The 25,322-nt window shown below is 45.5% G+C and overlaps 1 protein-coding gene across 1 annotated transcript in view; it reads right to left on the bottom strand.

The window, feature by feature from the left end:
• Positions 1–25,084, bottom strand: part of bach2b (BTB and CNC homology 1, basic leucine zipper transcription factor 2b) — a gene marked incomplete at both ends in the record, with an annotated part of 67,083 nt that extends 41,999 nt beyond the window's left edge. Inside the window, one exon of the mRNA XM_079215911.1 lies at positions 25,046–25,084. Coding sequence (XP_079072037.1) covers positions 25,046–25,084 — 39 coding nt within the window. The remainder of the gene's footprint in view (positions 1–25,045) is intronic.
• Positions 25,085–25,322: the final 238 nt, after the last annotated feature.

Here is a 25,322-nt window from a genome sequence, read left to right on the forward strand (position 1 = left end):
GGGCTGCGAAAGCACGCCAACACAAAGCCCTCGTGGCTGCCGGAAATCAAGCGCGAGGGCACAGAATGAAAGGTTTTGGGTTGTTTTTTTCAAGCGTGCGCAGAATGGTGACACTGAGTGCGGTTTCGCGGCTTCGGTATTGGTGACTCAAGCCGAGAAGAGAAAGCGGTACTCGTGTATCGGACCCCCCACTTAACCCTTTTCCACGCCCAGGCATCACAAGTCACAGTGGGAATATATTCGCAAAGGAGGAGGAACTGACATCACTGGCACTGGTTTTGATCACTGGGTTCCAACTGTAAAACAACAAAAAACAAAGAAACATGGGGTTGTAAATAAATAAAAAGGTGAAAATCTGTCTGTCTGGCAGTAATAAAAGTAGTAAAATCCACAACCTGTGACATCAACGCTTTTTTTTTGCAGAGCCGCTCTTTCGTTAAGCCCTTGCTGATCCCAATGCTCGACTCCTGTGATTTATGTACACTGGGGATGGTCGGCTGTGTCATGCAGCTATTAGAGCAATCTGATAAACACAGTGTTGCAATGCGACTCTCATGCGCCAAACGCAAATGCGCGAAAGCGAAAGAGCCCCCTCCCCGCTTCAGATAACTCAGCCACAGTCTTGTCGCAGTCAGTCGATACTGAAAGATCAATATTTATCTCTGGGGCTATTGATTTCCTTCTTGATTAAAACACTGAATCGTCACAGGTTCAAGGAGAACGACAGCACGGACACCGGCGGTATGTGTATGTTTGTATGTATGTACGTATGTATGTTCGGCAATTCTATGAGCGATTGATTTTTCCATCATGGCTGGAAACAACTAATCCAATAATCAGTCGAAAGCACCAGGTCTATAGGCGACACACAGCCAGTCGGAGCTGCACTATTTGTTGTCACACATCGATCCTCTTTTGATGGGATTCTGTTTGTTTTTTTCTTCCTCATACAAGGGAATTTAGTCCGCTGGCGTACGTAAAAAAGTCTCGAGAGCGGCAAGGCTGACCGATAAAACGTGGGGCCAAACTGAACGTCCGTATCTCTGTCCATCCCTTTAAAAGATTGTAATGCAGGAAGCGCTTTTAAAACTGGAGAACCTTGATATGACATTTTAGTCCTCTCCTGCTCCTTTTCAGAGCAAACATGAAAAGAGTGACTGAGGGAAATGTTAATGCTCTGTTTTATTCGCGAGTCAATCAGAGTGGAATTGATGTTACTCATAAGCATATGTTGTTTTTAGATTTCCATCACAGTCAGAGAGGTGTTCTGCTTTGCTTTTTGTTTTTCTTTGAAGCTGCACCAAACTAAATATGTCTCATATTAACATTGGATCAAATGCAGTGGCGGGCCGTGGATTTTCTACCTGGGCCTTCAGTGGATCAGCTGTTCGCGGCGCACCCCCTTCCAAGTTTTCCAAAACTTCCAAAAATGCTAGTTTCAATATGCACATGGGGAAGTATCTTATGAAGTATGTGCTAACTTGCAGCCATTTCCAGAACAGAAGTCTGAACATTGGATGCAGCCAGGTTCAACATTGTTGTTTCATTTAGTTAACATATTAGAGTGAAGGGCTTCTACACTTTCAACTGTCAAAACAAATCCATTCTGGCCATGTTTTTAGGAATACATTGTTCTTTAAATCAGACTACGAAGGAAAGATCTACAAACCCGAACTCGAATAAACCCTGAAGAATTTGATAGGAATGAAACTGGAAAGTTTGGTGCGTGTACAGTGAGTGCTACTGAAGAAACCTCTGGCAGAAGAAAATAAATAAAATGTAAACGCAGACGCAAGCTGCTGCTGCTATTTGCGGACGAGAGACAGCGTTGGCAGAAATGACACGTTGGCCGGTGGTCTGCGGGAGGACGTTCGGTTCGCTTTTCTGGCTTTCTAGTGGCGCACAGTTCGAGGAAGGCATGATGGATGCACATCACTGCTCGAGCGCCCTCAGCGCTTCGGCCCGTCTGTGGCGGCGGCCCGCGAGGATGTCACTCTGAAGCTCAAAAACTGGGCCAATTGGGCCCGTCTTTATCCTGCCGCTGTTTCCTGACCGGGGTCAAACCTCTCTGCGCACCGCAAATTACTCCCCGAAACGCTGGTGGCAGCAGACAGGGCCGCGGAGAAATTGCCATTTCTTTTGTTTATAGTTCCGACCGTGCAGTAAATCCCCTGTCGTAAGAGGCTATTTTTAGCTGCCTAATCCTTCGATGGATTCATAATGGCCTCAACTTGCCAGATGACGAAAATACACATAAAAAAGAAGCTTCATGCTAAAGAGTGCACTAGGTTTATGTCTCATCTGTCATTATTTTTGCCCTTTATATTTCCATTATGAGAACAACAAAAAAATCTCTGCATCATACAGTTGTGGCTACGAAAATGTATATATATATGTATAAACATAATAATCATGGTTGTGGTGATATGCTCTCATATATGTTTGATGAATCTGAACGACTAGGAGGAGGTTTCAGTGTTAAAAACAGCAGTTTCTTCAGCGAGATTCATTCCTTTCCGAAGTGTCTTGTGTCCGGCTCAGCATTAACTGTGCAGCTAATCTGCTGAGGTGGGCGGGGACAAACGTGACCACACAGACTGGGTCAACTCCCCCCTCAGCTTTTATTTAGATCAAACCCTCCTAATTGTTTACAATCTTGGAGACGTTAACACAAAGCGGCTAGGCTGGGCCTTAACCTCTTGCCCTTTAATTGGTTTTAAAGGGGACTACACATTAAAAACACTTTTTTGTTCACTGCTTGTGCACGTACAAGGCCAATGGGAACTCCACAACAAAATGTTTTTTTCAATTATCTTTTTTTTGCCCTCTGAATTCACTTTTTTCTTTCATTTTATGTAAAGACATATTCACAGGTGCTCACATGTATCGTAATGGGTATAAACCAGACAGCCACAGATCTACGGGTCTGAAAGGTGAAGCCAAGGCAGAAGTGCCTTACACTTGCATTCTTCCTAATGGCCATCAGGGGGCGTCTACTTTAATTGCAAAAAGAAGTCTGAATGTACACAAGTCAATAAGAAAAATGACGTATGACTTATATATGACCTCAGTAAATATTGGAAACATCAGTTTATGGTCTGAATCACTAGTTTCAAGTCTTCTTTAATACAACAGGATTTATATTTAGTAAACTATGGTCAAATTTAGAGTCAAATAGACCATAAAGCAAGGTATGCTACATTGTGATTGACAGGTCGCTATCACATCGTTGTGCGGTTGGGGAGTTGTCCATGTTTGTTTCTTGTCTTTTTAGTTCATGAAAGTTAATTATAACATTTTGATAAAAATATCCTATTCAGCATTCAGGTGTACTTCTTTTGGGGCTTCAAAAATGTGATGTCACGGTGACTATGTCCACTTCTTATATACGGCCTATGGTGTCAACTTAATCACAACGTTACTGATTACCGTTACAGAATAATTTGGGTTTATTGCAATTTGTAGTTTTTTATGAGTTGCTATTACCTGGAAACACAGCAACCTCGCTACACACAGCGAGTCTGTTTTTGAATGAATGAATGAATAAATGAATATATACTTTATTAATCCCCAAGGGGAATTTTTTTTGTCGTCATCAGTAGCGCCTTACCACTTGAAATACAAACACACAAGATAAAAGATAAAATATATAAAGAAGCAACAATAAAAGATAAAATATATAAAGAAGCAACACAGGATGAGAGATATATACAAATCAAAATAAAGTTATACATATATATCTATATTTAAATATACACAATAAAATAGAATAGAATTTTTTTTAGTGACATCACCAGATCTCAGCAATTACCTTGAGCAAAATGTTATGACAGATAGGAGTGATCCCCAAAGAGATTGAATTGTGATATATATAATTGTCCTTTAATGGAGGGAGATTGGCCATGCTGTCCTTTCTTTCCTGTCCTCTAAATATTTAATTCATGATCCCATTTGGAAATATATTCAAAAATACATACGTGTTCACATCGTCAACTTCTATTATACTCATTCCATACTATTTATGTCTTTTGTCCTCTCATTATTTTAAGTGTCCATTGTGTCTGTAAGACATATTGCCAGGCAAGCAAGGCGTGAATAACTTCACAGTGAAGATCGTCAAGAGATTCGAACGACTCCGACAACAGCGGCTCGGGCCGGGCAGATGAACGAGCAGACGGCGGCGCACCGCAGAACAAGAGGCGCGCAGTGGAACCTCTTCACGCTACAATGAGATAAGAGCACGCACTTAGGGATGATGGGATAGCAGGCGATTCATTTTCCAGGAGTTGATGAATGGGTGCATGTCAGAGGCAGGTATTCAGCCCCAACCAGCTGCTCTTTCTCCCTCGCTGCTCAATATGTTCCAATGTAAAGCCGGCTATCGACGCGCAGCCAACACAGGCTCGATAACTCCGTCGACACACACTGCTGTGGTCGCTGTACGGAGTGCGAATGCCATCCGCTTGAGGCAGAAGCAGCGATCCGTGCTGAACCGTCGGGATCCGGTCTCAAAGCATAAGTGAGTGTTAACGCTCCGCCTTACCAGAATTCAGACTTTGACACAGCTTCTAGCACCTAAAACAAAACAATAACACGAGTGCAGCGTTGCAGAGGTGAGACTCGGACTCGAGAGGTGTGAAAGTGAGCGACTTAAAAAGGGCCAGTGTGCAGCATTTCGGGGGATCTATCAGCAGGTGTGAAATATAATGTTTCAAAAATATGATTTCAGTGGAGAGTTGAGAAAATGACATTGCTTTACTGTAATGCAGGCTCTAAAAAAAAGAAAACACTTTAAATTCAAATCAGGATATCCAAAATCTGGTGTCCGATGAGTTGTGTTTAGCCAGGAAAAAACTGTGAGTTGCATTCAGGAAAGAAAACTCATGGTTGGGCGTAAAATAAATAAGTGAACTAAGTAAACAATGTAACGAGAGTACAGAAAACACGTCACAAACATGAATAGCGGAAGTCCTGTGTTTGTTATCGCACGCTAATGCTTGCCGGGTCATTAGCGTGCCCTTCGTCGAGATTTAATATTTCACCGTCTCCAGTGTACCCTTGACATGTTTCTGAGCAAAATCAGTGGGAAAGAGGCAAAAAAGGGAAACCCTGAGGGCTTTTGTGTTCATTTAACTAACACAGCATGGCAAACTGTAACAGCCTCGCCACTGTCTTAAAAAATCTGTCCTTTTCCTGAGCTTTCATGCACAGATCATGAAGGAGTACAGCAGCTCTACATTCCTAGAGTGTGCTTTGTCACAGTATCTCAGGGATCTCCGGCCCTCTGCACAGGCTCCAACATGAGCACGGTTTACTAGCAGTGCCTCTGGTCCTCGCCCGCCTCATTTGGTGAACTTTTCTCACCTCTAAAGCTCTCAGAACTCGTAAAAGAAAAACAGCCCCAGCCCAGACTTCACCTGTCAGGGCAACGGCTCAGAATGAGTCATGGTCCGTTCATCAGCCCTCCACTGACTCAAGGTTATTTGAGGGAAGAGCTGACGTCAACTAAACTGACTGCTGCTGTTTGGCCTCAGAGTTTGTAGTTTCTTAAAGGGACACGCATCAGGGGCGTTCAACTCCTTTTAAGCTCGTGATCCAGGAACTTGACAGTCACACATGGTAACGTAAACACAGGCCGGCCAGATATCACTTGATGGCGTTCGCGACAAGCTGACTTATTCCGAACTCTTTCACATCCTGTGCGACTGCCGCAACCGTGTTTCTAACAGTTGCTCGGGCTCGTCACAACAAACTCTCCACGCCGAGGAGGCGGGGGCGGAGTGGTGGAGGGAGGGAGGGGAAAGAGGGAGGGAGGGAGGGAGGTGCTGGGCTGCAGAGGAGACTCGTAAACAGCTCACAAAGCACCGGGGTTGCCGCAGGACATGCATCTCCTCCCATTCTTCCACACACACACACACACTGGAAGTGGACGCGGTGGGGGCATTTGGACTCTACTTCACTTCCTCATTCCCACAGATATAGAGCAACGGAGGCCCACACACATTCATGCCCATGTGAAATGCCCATACGCTGTTAGAGGGGATTACTCAGTATGAGCCAACAGGTCTGTTCGGCATTAGGGAGGCCCTGTCAGACCTGTTTGCACTTTTTACTTTCAAAGAAATTACAGCTAAAATCTCCATTGCATCCGATGAAGTATTTGTCTGACCGAGCCCTAAAATGTGCATTGATGCTATAGGTGGTGTTTACTGAGTCTGTGCAATAGTTCATTATTATGTATTACTTTTGCTCTGTATTGCCATTATTTTGTCTACCTGCTTTATTCCCAGTCTTCCTGGTGTGTGTGTGTGTGTGTGTGTGTGTGTGTGTGTGTGTGTGCATTATCGGAGCTTGGAAGCACAACGGTGAACTGCATTTCCAAAAAACCCAGAAAATGTCATGAATACGCTTCATATGCAACTCGTATCATGCTTATACAGAAACGCACAATTTAGAGAAACTTTAAACAAAGCGTTAGTGTTAAATTTGAGAAAGGAATTCGGTGTGGTGCGGCTATATTTGTATTTTTAAATAGGGAACTTAGTTTGATTGTACTGTTCAGTAGTTTGCAAAATAGTCATAAAAAAGAACCGTGATGAGATCATGGATCCTGCCTGATTGCTACTTATTCATAGGCAAAAGAAAATATTGGTAAAAGATATTTTGTTGATTGTAGGTAGCAGTAAAAAAATTAAATAATCTGCAATAAGAGCAGATAGGCTAAAAACAAGTGGGGCACAACCAATGAGTCTTTACATTGAAATGCATGATTACACCTTTTTACATTGAGACAGAATTAACACTTTCATAAAAGTCAATAAGCACATCTATATTTCATGCATTGAACTTCCCAATGTTCAAATTAATAATTCACAAAGTAAACCACGTGTACAGCGATTTCTTGGAACAGCCCCAGTAATGGGATCACCTACTTTTAGAAATGCATCTCGGGGCAACTCAAGCTCCTTGTAATCTGATTACATCGTTTTATGAATGCGGTACGGGTGTATGGTACGGGTGACACACACACACACACACACACACACACACACACACGGATACACACAGAAGAATGCTCTAAAGTCTGAAACTTTTTTTCACCACGTGCCTCTGAGTCACAATATGAACGAGGAAGCCACGAATGAGTCATAAAATGTTCCACAAGCCTAATAGTACATCTCAGGGCTGCGTGAATGACTCTCAGGAGCCATTTGTCTCATGCCATGATAAATAAGACCAGTGACGAGACTGAACTTGCTGCCTGCTGCCTCCAATAAATAAAAAACGAGTGTAGATAAACACTGATCTCGCAGTAGAGAACGGAGGTTCCCCCGAGGTGAACTGGCTCAACTGCCTGTGTGACCGCCTCAGATTCGTTCCCTGCAAAAACACTGCAGATACCAAGCGCATGCATCGCGTAACGCACCACCGTCCTCTGCCGAGGAATCAGAAGAACAAAATAAAACATATCTACTGCCCCTCTCTGCAGCCGCTCTTTGAAATTCTACGCCACAAATTAATTGGCTTTGCAGATGAAAGAGAATGCGCATTGTTAAGAAGTGCTAAGTGCTGAATTGAGAGGCTTAGCGGAGCCGCGTCACATCAAAGCGCGGCCAATTACGTCGGGTATCCCCCGATCCATTGAGGGGAGCCGGGCTCGCCGTCAGAGGGGGTGGGGATGGAAGGCAGAGAGGAGGACTCTGGGTAGGATGACAATTCAAGCGTCGTCCCGAGTCCGTCTGTCCCACTCGCACACTCCACCGTAGGCTCATTGTTCAGCACCAGCAGGATTTATTTAGTGTTATTGAGGTTTATTTCTGCCCCCAGATCCGCTCCATCTCTATCTCTCAGTAACCAATTTACAGACAGGAGCGTTAATAATGGACCTCTCTTCAATGACAACAAGTCTAACTTGGGTATTTTTCTGCCTGGACCCCCATCTTCCCATGCTTTTAGGGTTTTTTTGGGTTAGTCGCTATAAGAAACAGAGGAGAAAGGTAAAGCAAAAGGTTGAATTTATACATCGGGTTTCTTCCATAATGTTATCAGACACTCAGAAAAAACAAGCACTTTTAGTGTACGTATTGATGGCGAAGAATTGCCCGATGTGATCGCATGGCAGCCCGTTTAGTGGCTCTTCTTCAATACTGGACCGACTACAACAATGGTTGCCCCCATTAGTCATACAGATACAAAACCATGGGTTGAAAAAAAACAACATTGCCCTTTAAACTTCAGTGAAACAGAAGATTACTTTCCTCTTCGCTATACATAGAGGGCACACTGCATCCTGCACTGGAAGCGAACCAAACAGCGGTAAATTGCGCGCCGCAGAATGCAAACAGGAATTCTCTTGGGATGCCGGGCTGAACTGGGGACTCCAGATAAATAACACAATGACAATTAGGGATTTCGATCTCACAATCAACAAAGCAATATTGCAGTTACGAGTGCTCGCTCTGCTGCACCAAATCAAGCGCTCCCTTACACACAGTTTCCCTGACTCACCAATCTCAGCCATAGTTGTGGCTGCAGGCGAGAGCACGTTTACTACGCAGGTCATTAATATACTAGCAAAAACTAGTTTTTATTTGGTTACACCTTGACAAGTCCAATTCGCTTCAAACGGAGACTGGTCTTAATGCAAATTATTCGGATGAAAGATTTACACATTCGCAGGAATTAAAGTATAATTGCAAAGTTCACTCTGGGCCATGGAAAACAGTTTGACAAATTGTAATAAAAAGGCTTTATTTCCAAAGACAGATGTGTTTCATGATAAGATAAGATAAGAGATAAAATAAGATAATCCTTTATTAGTCCCTCAGTGGGGAAATTGTGGGATTACAGCAGCCTTGCATACAATAGACACACATAGTAAAAAAGTAGTATAAATAAAACAACAATAAACAGTAGTAGAACAGTAAGAAGAATACAGTATCAGTATGCTGAAAAAATATGATTTCACCCACACACCTGAATCCCCAATTTAAAATGACAGGTATTGTGTTCACGGTCAAAACACCAGCCCACTAGCAGGTGACGCCTGATGAATGACCACATCATGGCTATCCAAAGAAACAAAGACCCCCACATGACAGCACTCAGGAGAAAGTCCTCAAACTGAAAATATTGCAGTTAATGTGCACATCAGTACAAAACTGAACTTCTTGCCGCAACAAGAAGAGGCTTCATCAGCAGATCAGCAAATGAAGTGCTTTTATACTTCAGCCGCTGGCTCTCTTCCACATGACTGACATGTCAGTTAAAATGTAACCGTGTCAACCCTCATTGTGGTGGCTGATGGAAAAGTCAGGAGGATTCCTCCACTGGGGACCATGAATGTCTCAAACTGTCCTTGGTATTCCATCCAGTATTTGTCAGGGTCAAAGTGAGCAAACAGAGCACCACACTGACCCGCCCACTGCCTTGACCACTCCTTAGGCCGTGAAGTATAAAACATGTACGGGAAAAATCTATTTTTGAAAAGGCGAGTAATGTGTAACAAGTCAGTTATGAATTAGAGAGAGAACAGACTACCTCCCTTATTTCTAGTAGATTCTCTCGGTACATCAGCACCCGTTTCACGTTCCTCTTCCATTAAATTGTGCATCGCTCATTTTATAACCAAACTCCTGCACACTCTCCCAGCGGGGGGGAAACCAACGCTGCTGCGAAATCGCCGGGCGCCAGTGAAAGCCTAACCTTCCTCGAGGACGACTCCTAAGTCACCCGCGGGAATCGTCTCGACCGGACCTCGGTGATTTATTTCACGATCCAATCAAAGAAGCGCTGGGAGGTGAATGGTGGTGGAGTGGAGTCGGGGGGGCCTGGGGGGGGTACCGGATCCAATGTCGCAAACCACTAAGACGTCGTCGTATTTCACCGCCGATCGATTGGTGCTAGCCAGCAGGTAGTGTGTGTGTGTGTCTGCCCCCCCCCCCCCCCCCCCCCTGTGTGATGAGGTTGCTCTGTATGAGAGGCCCAACAATGCACAGAGGCAAAGAGGCCGAAGGGAGGCATCAATAAGTTCCTTTCTCCTCGGGGAGCCACTGTTTACTCAGCACAGGGCGAGCCGGAGAGCGGCACAATGGTGTTGCCGGACCTCTGCGCCTAATATTGATGTCATACTACTCATCTCCACATTATCCCCGCTATTGATTAGTCTGATCTCAGCCCAGAGCGCCGGGGCGAGCAAAAACAAACAGAGTTGGGTTTTTTTCTTCTTTTTCTCTCTCTGTTCTCATCCCACTGACTCCCACACACTCCGAGAAGAACTGTGCCAATTTTTGTTATTTTATTTTTTCCCAGCATCCTCCCTTGAATCCCCCCCCCCTTGCACCCTCTCCGTTCGTGGTTTATCGATCAGAGCCGGGTCGATGCGGCTGCGATTTTAAATTCCTGTCCTTTATCTATTTTTTTTTGCATCCCTCACGGCTAAATAGATTTTTGCAGCAAAGCGATCATTAAGAAGACGCGCTTCGGCGCTCGTAAAGCAGATGCCTTCGCTCCGCACTTCGATTAATTAGAGCGGAGTAGGCTGCTCAGGAGGAAAATATAAATAAATGTTACTATGTAAGAGCCTCTGCATTGACTCAACTTGTGTCAGATGTGATGATGAGTCGTAGTGCAGAAACACTTTGAAGATGCTGTCTCACCGTGCTCGCTGCCAACAAACTGCTCACAGAGAAACCCTCGGCTGCCAGGAGTTTACACTAAGTGGAAAATGTGAATCACCCACTGTAACGCTTCAACCCCCACCCCCCAAAAAAAAAGAAATCTGTGGAAATGTTTGCCGGGCCCACTACCCCTCATTGTTTCCACACAGGAAAATGTACAGCGGTTTAACATTTATAAAATCTGACTGTATCACATCCCTGACTGCAGGATATCGGCCTCCACTGAGGAAGTGGGCAGAACCATTTTGAGCGAATGCATGATGAGTAAACGGTCTGGCATTTGGTAAAACGCAATGTTTTGATTACATTAAGACTTTGACAAGGAGAGAACGTTAGTGCTCCACTCTGCAGAAAGAATGACAACTTTGCGAATCAGATTTCGACTTGAGGGATGTGCTGAGACTTGCTTTCTTGTTGTTGTTGTTGTTGTTTTCTTACAAAGTTGGTTTTTGGTTTCATTTTAATCAGTTTTGGGGATCTGATGAGCTCAGATGATCAGACAGCTTGTAAACAAGCCAACACATTTAAACCACGATGCCTCATTCCCAGCTATTTGGTGGGTAGAGCACTTTTGCAGAAAGTATGGCCCGAACTACAACAAAATAATCACGGTACAAAAAAGGGAAAAGGGCTGAGAGTGAACGCTAAAACGTTAAAATGAGTCAACATTGACTTTGTGTCACTCGGGACAGCGCCCCCTTCTGGGTGACTGTTTGATCGACCCGGCCGTCCAGCCGATCTCCTCCCTGCTGTGATCAGAAACATATTCGTGAAACGTCGAGAAACAAAACAGAAAACCAGGCTCCCACTTTGGTCCTCCGGCAGCGTAATTCTTAAGGAAACCAGAGGATGATAATCAACTGTGACATTTCGTCTGCTCCATTTACTATCTCTGTGTTACGCCATAGAGGGCCCATAGAGGGCCCATAGAGGGCCCATTGAGGTCATGTTAGGACTGTTTTATGGCGGTTTCTGCGATTTAAAAGATTTTTGCGCCCAATGTGACAAAATATCAGGCAATTAGTGTAATTAGTTAACGATCTTAATTGTTCCTCAATTGAGTGTCCGGAAAATGTAAAATATCAGCCATATATATATATATATATATATATTATGAATTGCAAACATTTGATTTATTATATTACAATAACTTTACTATTTTTTTTTATATAATATAATGCTTCACAGACAAGAGAGGAAGCGCTTCACAACCCGTTTATTGATGACGGAGAAAAAAAATTCAAATTAGAGCCGTCGCCGAGCACCTTGGGTGTGTCACAGTGTGTCTGTCACGTTGATGTCTCACTTGGAGAACTCTCTCTTTCAGTTCAGGGCCTCGGCATGAGAAAGGTGAGGATTTTCACAAGTGTGAGGCGACAGGATGAGCTCGTTCACGATCTAGCACACACACGTCGCTGCCTCGTCTCCTTAAATATACACCTGGTTAATTATTCACTGCCCTGAGGGTCCGCAGTCTAGTGGTGCAGCTGCCTGCGTCAGGACCCGTCTTTCCCGACTGTATCTCTGAAGACTTCTGTTATTCTGGGCACCGAGTCAACGGCGGGAGCGTCACCAGATATTTTCTTTTTGGTTTCTAGGAAGGGAGTGGAGGAAGGAGGTCACAGAGCAGTTCAACCGACAAACCTGGCTGATAAAGTAGCTATAGGTGAAGCGTGAGTGGCGAGGGGAGGGGAGGGGAGGCCCGCTGGAAACAGATGTCAAACAGGAACTTGTGTGTTTAACGTCTCTCCTCTCTGCGACAAGCTTCCTGTACGGGAGGCCCAATCTGCCTCGGGCCCCGGCAAACTGCTGCCTCATACTTTGCCTCGGTCAGCGTGTGACCTACTTTGCTGCTGGATGTGGGGAGTCAAAACAGAAAAGTATGAAAGGAAAAAAAAAGAAACTTGCTCACTGATTGATTTGGAAAGGAGGCTTTGTGGAATGGGGTTGGGGCTGCTTCTCACCCGCGGTCCAAAATAAACACAGAGCAAAGGTCATTCGAGGGAAGCACGGCTCTAAAGCCGCCGCAAGTAGACGCATTTCTCAACCTGACCACAGGCAACAGTAGTATAGCGATACAGGGCAAGCCGCCTTGAGGCGAAAAGACGGATAGGAGAGGAGAGGAGAGGAGGCCGCACCTGCACAAACAGAAACGGCATGACTGACGGGTGTTTCTCCAGAGGTGTACAAACACCACAGCAACAAACCAAAAGAAACAGACTCCAATATAACGTGTGTGTGCTGTCGGGTTGATTATTATCTGAATGACAGACCCTGCTGCAAAAGAGAATCTGGTCCCTCGGAAACACTACCGCTTTTGTCCACAGGGACCGCCAAAATCAACACAAAATGAAAAGTTCCTATTAAAAAGAAAATGTTTCTGGATCGGGAACAAAACGACGATGATGTCATGCATATGACAGATATGTCTAAGGAAGTGGTTCATATAATATAAGTGGTTTGTTAAAATGTTCAAAAAGCCACTCTTTCATCAATGTACTTCTTTTTTTTCCCTTGAAATATTGATATTTATTTCCCAGACGTCCTGCTGACTACCGTTCAAACAGATTCAGCACATGCAGGCGTTCTCCAGTAGACCACACACACACACACACGCACACACACACACACACATGCACACGTACACGCACACACAAAACATCAGATGGCTGAACACCCATCTAACTTTTCTATTAATGTTTCCGTCTTCACGAAATATTGCCTGTTTGCACTTTTGCGTGAAAATCTTGGTCCATCTTTCGACATCGGAACTAACGAGTCGTTTCGCTGTCGATTTTGTGCCGCGCTCCGGTGTCTGCTGTGCTGAATTCAGATGAAGCCCATTGACATTTCCCAGTGCGAATAATTGACATGCAGGGAGTATCACTGACAAGACAGCGCTGGATTCCCACTGAGTCATGGATTATTGTTCTCTCATCAGATCAGTGGCCAAGACTGAGACGGCTATTAATCACTACACCTCCTCCTCGGGATGCTTCTCTCGGGCCGAGGATCGACTTCCACCAGATCCCGTCCCCGTCAACATGTTCGGACGTGGGATCTGTGTTTGGCTGTAAATGTTCTGTAATGGCTTCATTCAAACATGACAGGACGATCACGGGAAGAGCCACCTAGCAGGTCGATGGAAGGATTTTAAGTGCCTTTTGCAACCCCTTTAGATCCCTGGTCATATTGTGCATCTATTTAACAGTATATGAAAAAAATGTAATCAAAAATGTATATCAAAATCCAATCATCTTTTTTCTGTCAATCAAAATATGACGTGTGCTTACATAAGCTAGTAGCAACCAATTTCAACTGATAATGATCATCATGACATCCATCCGTCAATCAATCTGAGACTTTTAGCGACAAGCGAAGGGGGTGTGGAGCCTCTGTAGTTTCGCACTACATTCTAAGTCCGCCCTCATTTTAGCTGTCCAATCAAATGGGAAAGATTTTATTCAAACCTCCCCCCCTTATAATTGTACGCTCCAATATTCTGTTTCACAGGGGGATACGTACAGTACAGAAGCTAATGACTTTAGGTTCTTTTAGTTTCACTGGGACTTTAATTAATGACGAGGGGGACACAGATATATCAACTAAAAAGAAAGACTTCAGCCCGTAGATTGTTCACTTACATTGCACATACGGTCTGCGTTTACAAAATACTGTATACATGTAAAGAATTTGGCTGGCCTGACTCGGCCCAATCAAGTTCGGGAAGTCGTCTTGTGGATGCACAAAGTAAAAAGACTTATTTTTATATGATAGGACTCAAGCGTTGTCAAAAACAACAATTAGGTTTCATTTTAGAATTCCAGAAAATGTGGAGGAATGATACTGACGGCCCTTTGTACTGCACACACTGGCCAGCTTGACTCACATTCCCACTGACATTTGTTTTATTACTCATCATGAGCGTATGACCTCAGTGCTTCAAGTGTGAGCAACAGGGCGACGGGGGTTGGATTAGGCCGCTCCGGGGCTTGGGCGAAGGCGCCCGGCCAATGAGAGGCCGAGAAGTGGAGCGTCTGTCAACAAGGGGGCTGGAGGAGCGTCGCGATTGGTCCCGAGAAGAAAACAAGAGAGAGGGGAGCAGGAGGGAGGGGTGGGACAGACTGGCCGGGTGGAAGTGGCTGACTAAGGCAGGGTTCACCAAGTTCAGCTAGTAAATAAGTGACTCCTCCGAGCACATTCCAAGGCTCCACCTCACCCTCCCGCCCAGCGCCTTCTCGGGGGGATTCCTGGGGTTTCTGGGTCTGCTCTCCGCTCCGTGTGTCAACATTTCCAGACCCCGTTGCCATCAGGGAAGGGAGGGCCGGCGGCTGCGTGGCTCATTCACTTTTAGCGTGTTTGCCGCATATGAAGAAGGGGGCGGGGGGAGGTCCACATATCCTCCCCCTTTCCACCCCCCGCCTTCCTCGTCTCCCAACAAAAACATCCTGAGGGTCCCAGTCAATTGGCTTGCCGCGCGGTAAATGAACCAGCACCACCAGAAACCCCACACACTGTGCTGGAAAAGGCCGACTTTCACACTCCCAGTCAGTCATGTCACACACACACCAAACAAATTAAATCTTTCACAGACGAACTTGGCTGTCGGTTGTACGTGCAGACGAACACACCCGAGGCGACGCAGAATCTGGCCGTGGCGACCATCTGCCTCGGCTTTTGCTAATCACCTAAGCCAGATGGGTTAGCGGATCTTTAGGAGGCTTGTTTTCCTGCTGCCATAAAATGTGCCATATCAGGCCATAGCACAGAACGTGGCGCTCAAACCCCAACGCCTTTGAGCGATCCCAGGTGATCGGCTACAAGATTGCTGAGGGTTTTATGTTTCAGAACTCATACCTCCGACTAAATACCTGAGGGAAATGTCTGTGAAGGGCAAAAAGGTAATATCACTGTGAAAGAGGGAGAAGAAAATGAGCGGTCTGCTCAGTAGGCAGGGCTCAGTTAATGACACACACATGCACAGCTTGACAATTCGTCGAGCACTCTGATTCAGCAGCACTTTCCCTCTGAAATTTGAGTCTCAGCACATCTGCTCGATATGAAGACCTCATCTTATTTAGCGTTTTGTGCCACGTCAGGGAAAAAAAAAAAAAGACGCGGGGTTCTTTCGCTCTGCGGTGCAAATCATTTAATTTCCTCGGTCAAAGTCTAAATTGACATTCTGCACTGACACCGTCCGTATGCGTCTGTGAAATTAATCATTTTTGGATTTTAATTTGATTTCTTCTGTATGAAAAAAAAAGACATTGGGAAGCATTGGAGCTTCACCTGGCGGGCAGGTTTGCTGGTTTCCAGTCCGTGTACTTGAGATTTCAAGCCTCCGCCGACGTCGGCGGGGTTGTTTCGACGTCCCTGCGCAGAGACGGGCTGTAGGTCGAGCATTCCTGAGGCGAGGTCTGAAATCCTGAGAACAGCGCCTTAAGTAGACTAGCTCCGAGACAATGACGAGAGGTTGAAGGTGAGGAGAGTGGGGCCTTTGCAGCTACTAATATATTCCAAGGAGATTTCTAAAGTGCTCTGCTGCCAATTGCCCCACATAATGGTTTCCATGGAGATGGGTCCTCGGATCCAGGGCTGCGGTACAGAAATGAACCGGCAGAACAATGACCCCAACTTCCACCACGTTACAGAACATTTTTCAGCCGGCTCCTTTTATTCCCCCGTTCTGTGTCAGAAGGTAAGTAAACGCTGATTTACAGAAAAGAAAATCCGCTTTTGTCCGTGTTCCGTTTCCATCTCTGCTGTTCCCATGGCCCATGGTTACAGCCCCAAACTTCCTAAAGCTTTTTTTTTTTTTTTTTTTTTTTGCCAGGGGCATCCTTTCAGCCTACGGTCTTGACAACACAGTGGGAATTTGCATGCATCAATAGTTTGGAAGAAAACAACATCCTTAACATAATCCACAAGTCTGGAGAGCCACATCCCTTTGGGAGGGTCATTTCCATTGCAGCCAGAGTGAGATAATTGGTAAATCTACATTATGGATTTGTAGCAGCCCTCGATTCTATCGTCTCTTGTGAGCTATTTATTACGTTTTTAGTCAATACACATTTTTGCAATTTAACACTTTTCACAACGTAGTGCAACAGAAAGACGACAAAAGGAAGGAAAACAATCCATTCTTTTGAGTAAAGCTACATAGCTGGAGGCTATGATGTCACACTGCAAGAGGGAACCGCGGGTAAGCTCCGCACTGACCACAGACACGGCTCTGGCAAACACGCCACCCCGCTATACCTCCCTTGGTTGAAGGCTCTGTGGACCGTGCTCACAGCTGGGTGGGTGACATCCCACTTATAGACCCCTGGTCACAGGGAACAAAGGCTAGATGCCACACAACATGAAATACAGAGAGAGCAATAAATCCAGTCACGGCTCTGGAATGAGACGTCAAAAGGCCCCAATGACTCTCAGTAATAGCACAACATATCACTGTACAGTCACAAAGATGCGGCCGGTACCGCTATCTTGCGTGTTAGAGCTAGTACGACTCAGCAAGTGAAAAACTGTTGTGCAATGACTTCCTTTGCCTCGAGAGGAGCGTTGTCAAGTCTGACCCCTGATGACGTCAGCGATATCATCAGCGTTATCTCAGTTGGCTCTAGAGTTCAAATGTATTCCAGGATGTCTACGTTACGAATGGGGTCGAAGTCTAAGGCAGGGCTGGTCTAAAGGAATGCATCAATAAGTGACAGAAGTGTATAGACGGTGCGAGGAGCTCGCTGAGGTAATGGCTCCTTGCAGAGCTATTTGGGGAACTGCTGTTCACACATACAAATACCAATGGTGGGGCAGCGGCCCTCGGCATCTTGATACCAACGCACATGGCACCGTTCAACAAATGCAAATATGAACCCATTTCTGTCCAATGAGATGCGCAGAGTAACCGACATGTTATAAAGAGAGAAGGCAAAGAGTTGGAGGGGCGGGAGGTGGATGGGCCAAACAAACACTTTTACTGCCGCGTGGAAACCAAAAGATGAGTGATTCTTTGGTGCCGCTAAGGTAAATGGTTAACGGATGTTAAATGGACTTTTTTCTAACCCTGAACAAGTAGTTTAGTTCCTAAGACATGCGACCCTTCTGCGTCAAGATACGACGCAAAAGACTTCGCCCTGGCGTCATTATAGTGACGTGCTTCTTCCAATTTGACGGGTAGTGGTGAGATCATGTTGGATACCTAGTAGGATTGCACCATCTGGAGCTCTAATGCACAGCAATGAGATGCAAAACATCAGAGCTGTGGTTCAGGTGTTTGTTGAACACAAATAGCAGCATTGAAACGTATAGTTCCCAGAGAGACAAAAGTTACACATGCTCAGACGGAGGCTAGCCTTTTGACAGCTCCAATGGGAGTGGTGAGACCCGCTATGATGCAATCTAAATAACACTTGTGCAGGGCTCTTTAAAGTTGCCCTGTGTGTTGGTGAGTAACTCTCATCTTCTGCGACCCTTTGTCGCTCAAGGTGGGTTGAGTAGGGGTTGCCACTGCAGTGTATACAGCCTTGTTTTCTTCCAACGTGCTCACAGGAACCAGACTGTGCTGATTTATGTCCTGTGAGAGTGTTGCCGCTTTTTATAGGCTATAAAAAAGCATTAACCTGCTGATCGTCCTCTAAACAGTTTAATTCCACAATGGAAAAAATCATGTAAAAAACAACAAAAAAAACTGTTACTGCACTGTCAAAGAAGAAATTTAATGCAATAGAAAAATGTATTTTCTCTTCTCGGAGTGGACTTTACAACCAAGCAGCACTCACTTGGCATCACAGCACTGGCTACCAGCCATGGAGTTAACATTGAACCTGATAGTAGCATTCTGTGCCAGTTCGACTCCAAAATTAGCTTAGATTAAATTATGGATGCCGGATAGGCATGCTTTCTCGCCCCGTCTTTGGTTGCACAACAAGAGTCCACGGCCACGCTAGCGCCTCTGTGAATAGACACATTTGTACTACTATAATAATTAATACTAATGTTGGCATGCTAACGTTCCCGTGCAAAGTCTGATTGTATAGAAGTGTATGAGAAAATGAACAAATAAAATTTACACCGGCACCCTCACCGAACCATTTTCTATCCCGATGCTGAACAAATATGGGAAGGCTGGTTAGGCAAGAATACTTCTTGGTTAGGTTCTGGAAAAGATTGTGTATTGGGTTACAATGACTCCATAAGTGATGTTACTTAAGTCAGTAAGACAGCCATGTGTTGTTGGACCCAACCCCTCAACCCCAACCTCCTCCCTATGCGGAATTTTAAGCTTTTTTGTAACTTTCTACTATCATATGAATTGATTTTGTGGGGTATAGACATAGGAATTAGATGCAATTACTTTTATCGTAGAAATATTCATGAACAGTGTATGGGGGCAGCCGGAAGAATTATTATTATATTACTAAAATGATTACTATTTTAGTTCCTTTTTTTTTTTTCTTCAACTGGAAGAATGAGCTTTCACACCCAACCAACTGTTATACGAAACCAATTTTGATAATCCACTAATTATCATATCATGAATATATTTCAAGATTAATTGGTAAATGAATCAATAAAATAAAAAAAAGAGATTCATAAAGGATTAGTTGCCGCCCCAACAGTGTCTAATTATTCAGGCAGAGACATTTGGGTTCAGGTGAGAAGCTACATCAGACACTCAGCTGTGAGCAGCGTACCGTAACTGCCTCAAGGCTCCACTTATACTGTATCACTGCGATGCTAAAAACAAGCCTGACATGCCAAATCCAGTATTCCCCTGCAGGGCAACTCACTCAGAACATGCATGTGTGAGAGGAGCTGGTCGTGGTAGGTAAAGGTCAACAGCATTCAGGGGATGAAGCAATCCACCCGGTCTGGTCATGCAAATTTAAAAAGTCAAACTTGGAGCGAAACTTGCCTCCTTTCTGTGTTTTTTAAACTCGCCTGTGGTGGTGGGTTTGTCTACTAAAAAGTCCCGTCTGGTCCGAAGTGTGACAGTGGTCTTGGGACGAGCTGGCAGGCTCTGCATCCCTCCCCCCACCGGCGAGAGCGGCAGTGTATTAAAATAAATCTGTGCACACGTCCCACTCCAGCAAGCTCTCTAGACATTACCTTATACAAGGCCAGCACCGGCGCGTTGTGCCGTCCCGCCGCCCTGTGAGCAGATTTTAGCTCCCATTGCTGGCCCCGGCCTCCACCCCACCCACCCCATTTGCCTCGCGGCCCCCCTCCGTCTTAGGGGGCCCCACCCCTCCTGTGTTGCTGTGTACATGATCTCACATGACTCGGCAAAACCCCGGGCTTTGTTTTTTTTCTTTTTCCCCCCAAGAGGGAAGGAGAAGATTGACTTTGCGGAGGGGCGTGGCCTGGAGCCCTGCCCTCGATTTGCCTCAAATTGCCCCCACTTGTCAGGCCTGAGGGATTTGGGCTAAAAATAAAAGCAAATAAAAGGGGCCCTCGGAAAAGGCGGATTAATGAACTCAGCAGCGCTCCTCCCGCTAAACCGGGCCCACGACATTGTGCAGAGTCCCCGGGTCCCGGAGATGCCTCCTCGGGAGAGCGCGTAAACAAAACATTCCCCTTTTTTAATTTTTTCTTTTTTCATGCGCAGCGAAGGAGGAGAGCAAATGCAAGATGAGCCAAGTTAGTGAGGAATTCCTGTGCTTGCTGCCCCTCCCCACCTCTGTCACCCCGCCCTACGCACATTCCCCCGCCACATTCATAGCAGCAGGAAAAAAAGAAAAAGAAAAGAAAAATGGAGCAAAACAGAGCAACAGCAGCAGACTGGATAGAATGGTCATAACCCAACCCAAACAAATACAGCAGCAGACGAGTCTGTGGGCTTCTCCCTCCAGGAGATTAAGTCTGCTCCTCATCGCTGACTAGAACTCAACAAACTCACCAAATTATCGTTTGAGTGGTATATCTTTCAGCAACTTTTGTCGCTCTTTCGTCACCCTTTAAACCACTTGAGCCTTCGGTCACTGCATGTCATACATCGTAATTTACCGACAAGCACCACCAGTGTGTGTGTGTGTGTGTGTGTGGCACCACACATGTTCCAAACCACCTTTTGAGGAAGTTTCATGCCTGTATGCTTAGACGTGTCTTTGTTGACAACAGAACAACTTTGCTGAATGCTTTACTGTACTGGAATACACTGGAAGTTGGGGACCGAGCATTTTTCATGGAAATTCTCTCAGTCAGAGATACTGTCATTGCTGTGATGAGTCAGTCCCACGGATTCCAGCAGCATGTATGCGCCGCTTCTCTGTTGCAAAGCTAAATCCAAAAAGCGTCACCCCACTTTCGCCACCCTGATTTCTCAAAGCGCTCTCTTTTTTTTGGGGGGGGGGGGGGGGGTGTAGCCTACAACCCCAATGCAACACCACGAAGGCCTACGAGGAGACTGTCTAGAAGTGTTGTCCCAATTCGGTCCATCTTGTCCCTGCCCCCATGACGACTGGCTTTTCACCTTACCAACAGACAGAAAGTTGTAAAAAAAAAAAATGTGCCAGCTCATACTGCCAATACTCCAAATGCCCAGGGGCAGAGATTGTTTACAGCGTGAACCCCGGGCGCGAGGCTCCTTTAAATGTTCCTTCGCCGTTCGCCATATGGGAAGCTCGCACGAGGTCTGCACGGGTGTTCCAGACGGCCATCTGGATCCGATCACACACCGCAAACGCAGATGTAGTGAAAGCGCTCGGTGGCAGCGCGGGCCGCCCAGCCTAATGAATGGGGAGAGCACATTCTCAACCCCTTGCAACAGGTCAGTGGCGGGCGTGGGCCTGCACCTCCCTTGCAACGCAACGCACACACACACACACACACACACACACACATGCACAGAGCGGAGACGGAGATCAATTGTCGGGAGGAGAGGATTGGCCTCACCTCGCCTCCCACGCTACCCGAGAGTGTCCTGATTATATCCCTCCTCGGCAAACAAAGGAAAACAATTGCAAGAGGCGATACGTGATACAGCAGGGTTAAAAATAGACTCGCCGCTGACGGACGGGGCAGTGTTTGGTGACTTCTGCGTAGCGTTATTGGTTTACAATCCCGAGTAGAGGTCGAGTAAGACTCCGACAAACTTTGGATCGAAAAAAAAACAAAACAACGGTTAGCCTTTTTTTTTCTTCGCGCATTTGAAGATTCAGAAATAAAGCTTCACTTTTATTAGGATTTGATGTGGCCTGGAAGTTGAAAACAGAGGGAATCCGACATTCTCACGCACGTCAAAGCAAAGAACGGGTTCAAAGGCCCTCATGGTATGTGAGGCATGGTTGATTTGGCCGAGGAGACCACCTTTTTTTTTTTGTTTCAGAGGGAGGACTCTTCTTTTAGTTTTGATGCCACTGCGCGCGCCGTAACATTGTGTCATGCAGGAAAAATCCGCGAGAAGAGCCGCGAGCTTTTCCAAGCGCGCTTTGCTGCGCATCAATCAAGGGCCCGGTGAGAAAAGAGGGGCGCTGAGAGGGAGGGAGGGTTCCTGAAAGCCACTTGTTTTCTTGCAAAGTGTTATCGGGCCGATCCATTCAATCAGAGGATCAGACGTCTGAATCGGGCTCCAGAGGTGGTCTTTTTCGTTCCAGGTCAAAATAAATAAAATATGCCTGAATGAGGAAGACAATTAGCATAAAACAAGGTGTTGTAATTTTTTTCCTTACTATGCAATACTTTCCCTTTCTCTGCCACACAAGCACATTCGACGGCCAGAGGACAGAAAAGAGCAGCGTTTCTTCATTCAGAAATGATTGGTTCAAAAGACATTCCGAGGGGTATAAAAGGGAATCATTTCTCCCACTTTGTGTCAGAAGTGCATGCAACATGCCTCGGAGTGACAGGAACAATGGCCTCTTTCACTGCCGTCGCCGGGCTGGAGATGGGGAGGTGCATCATGGGAAGCAGACAGGCGGACAAGCTCAGAGAGGCCTCGCACAAACCCCCGGCAACAAGCGGCGGCACTTAAAGCTTCCAGATATGGGCCATGTGAGAGTTGTGCGCTTTGTGAAAAAAGCACAGGCCGCCGAAACGCTAAACCCGGATCAGAGGGCAGGCGGTTCACAGAGCGCCTCGCAACTCTTTTCAAGATGTCGAACAAGCACAACTGGTACCGTATTTCATTTCACAAATGATTTCTCAGGTGCACAAAGGACTTGAAAAGGAGGTTTTCTTGGCGATTAAATAAAAAGGGGACCTGCAAGAATTCAAGTTAATGCCTTAGGAAATATACTTAAATTAATGTGGATGCATGTATTATTTATTTCCATTTCAAGGCTGTGGAATTTCTTAAAGTTTCTTTAACAAAAATAAGAGGATTTGTGTCTCAAATACAATTTGGAGACGGGGGTTCCCCTTCAGATACTTTTGGTATACGCACATGCGTCACAACATTGTTTTAGAAACAGGAAGCAGGAAGTCATTCATGAAGAGTGAAGAAATATTAAACAGCTTGTCTCGTTGGTCAACCTAAGGACTTATTCCAGTGAATTCTCCAGTGGCCTCTGCGCTCTGTATGTCATGGAGTGAGAAGTCATGGGGGACAAACCATTTTTAGTCCGCACCAGCACAGATATTGCACCAATCAAATTGCAGTACCAATATCATCAGCTGGCACCAAACGTTCGAGCCAACCAGGCAGCAACCTCCTGGTCTGATAAGGGAAGCCGATGGGGAAGTGCCTTAAATTAAATTAGCATTCTTTCTAATGGCCAGCAGGGGGCGACTCATCTGGTTACAAAAATAAGTCAGATTGTAGTCTAAGAGAAAATTACTACTTCTCACTTGATTTATTCCCTCAGTAAACACTGTGAACATGAGTTCATGGTCTCAATCTCTAGTTTCATGATGTTCATTTAGTAAATGATGGTCCCATTTAGAGTCAAGTAGACCATAAAGCAGAGTATGCTTTAGGGCATGACTACCTTGTGATTGATTGGTTGCTGCCACAGCGTTGTCCATCTTAGAACTTTGACCCTTTCACAGTGAGATGAAAGTTGACTGTAACATTTTGGGCGCCAACAATGTCTGTTTCAGCAGTCGGTTGAACTAAGCCCCACCCTTTTGAGTCCCTTCTGGTTCTCAAAAGCCAAAATGGTGACAGCAAAAAACCAAGATGGCGACGGCCAAAAAGCCAAACTCAAGGCCTCAAAAACGTAGTCCACAAACCAATGGGTGACGTCGCAACGACTACGTCCACTTCTTTGATACAGACTATGACGTTATCTGAAGAACACTACAATGGTAACTAAATAAGACGAAAGCAAACACAAAGGATGTGGAATTGATAGAGATTTATAACAGATTTAAAAGTAAAAGAGTAAAAGTGAATTATGATTCCAAAACTTGCATTTCACAGCGGAAGATCCACGTCTTACCGGCCCTGTAACAGAACGCCACAGCTGCTGCCAGAAAGCAAAAGTCTCCACGGTGAGCCGGTCTCCACAGATGCCAGCGCTCCACGTGGTCTGCGCTAAGCACTCTGACAACTTGTGCTCTTACTACAGCGGCTTTAACCCCACGGTATATGCGCTGAGCCACAAACTCTGGCTATGAGACTAACAGCTCCAGGACAAAGAACTTCTTTGTGTTTGGAGAGAAGACTTAAGAAAAGCCGGGATAAGAGTTCTGACTTCATACACACACGAGAGCTGCCATAAAGAGATCTGTGGGCAGCGTGTCACGTCAGAGTTATAGTTTCCCTTTTAACAAGCACATATTCAATGGGATATCTTGCCAGGGGTCTATTATGAGAGGGTTAAAAATGTAGGTTTCCTTCATTTATTTTTACGAGTTTTATTGGCGGCGGCGGCGGCGAGGCCCGTTGAAAGATTTACCCGAGCACGGGAGAGGACGAAAGGCGCGGGTTGGGTCAATTAACAGTTAATTTGAAGTCGACTACAGCTGCTATTCTAGCACCTGCAAAGGAAGTCAGAGAAGGAAGCTTTATTTCCTTTGCAACAGTTAGCTATAAATGGAAACGCGCACAATTTACGAGTTTGGAACGGTGTGCTTTTCGCTCGTCGCCAAGAACTTCAGAATTATCCGTTTTATTGGAAGAATTGTGATTAATATTTTTTTTTTTACTTCAAAACATAAAGGAAAGCATTGTATTATATTCCAGCAAAGTAAATACATAAATTTCTGTCGCTGTTGAATCACGAATGGCATACTGAATAAACAAAGACTATATAGCACCTGTCTGAAGCTCCGTGTGTGTGCGCGTGTCACAGAACGTTTGCATCGGCGTCACGCTGTCAGACCACAACAGGAAAAAATAAAAGAAACGGCCTTCCTGCCAACAGAAAATAAAGTCTCGACGTGTAATAAACAGAAGGTGGAGTACATACAGCGGTACTTGCAGACTTGTCCTTCATCCTCCGATGGCGATCTGTGATCATTTATCCAGGAGCGGTGCACGGTCACACTGAAACGTCGACATCACTGTGAGTCAGAAAGACGTAGGTACATAACTGACAGGTCCACGGGGCGTGCAGAGGGGGGATGTGTGTGTGTGTAGGGGTGTTTGGGGGGGAGGGGGGGGGGGGGGGGGGTGTAGCGGTTAAGATCGAGCTCAATACTTTTGCCTCAGTTTAGTTTTTGTTTCAGGATTTTTCTAGAATCAACAATGAAGAATGA

Source organism: Taurulus bubalis, assembly GCF_910589615.1.
Source record: "Taurulus bubalis genome assembly, chromosome: 3".
Lineage (NCBI taxonomy): Eukaryota > Metazoa > Chordata > Actinopteri > Perciformes > Cottidae > Taurulus > Taurulus bubalis.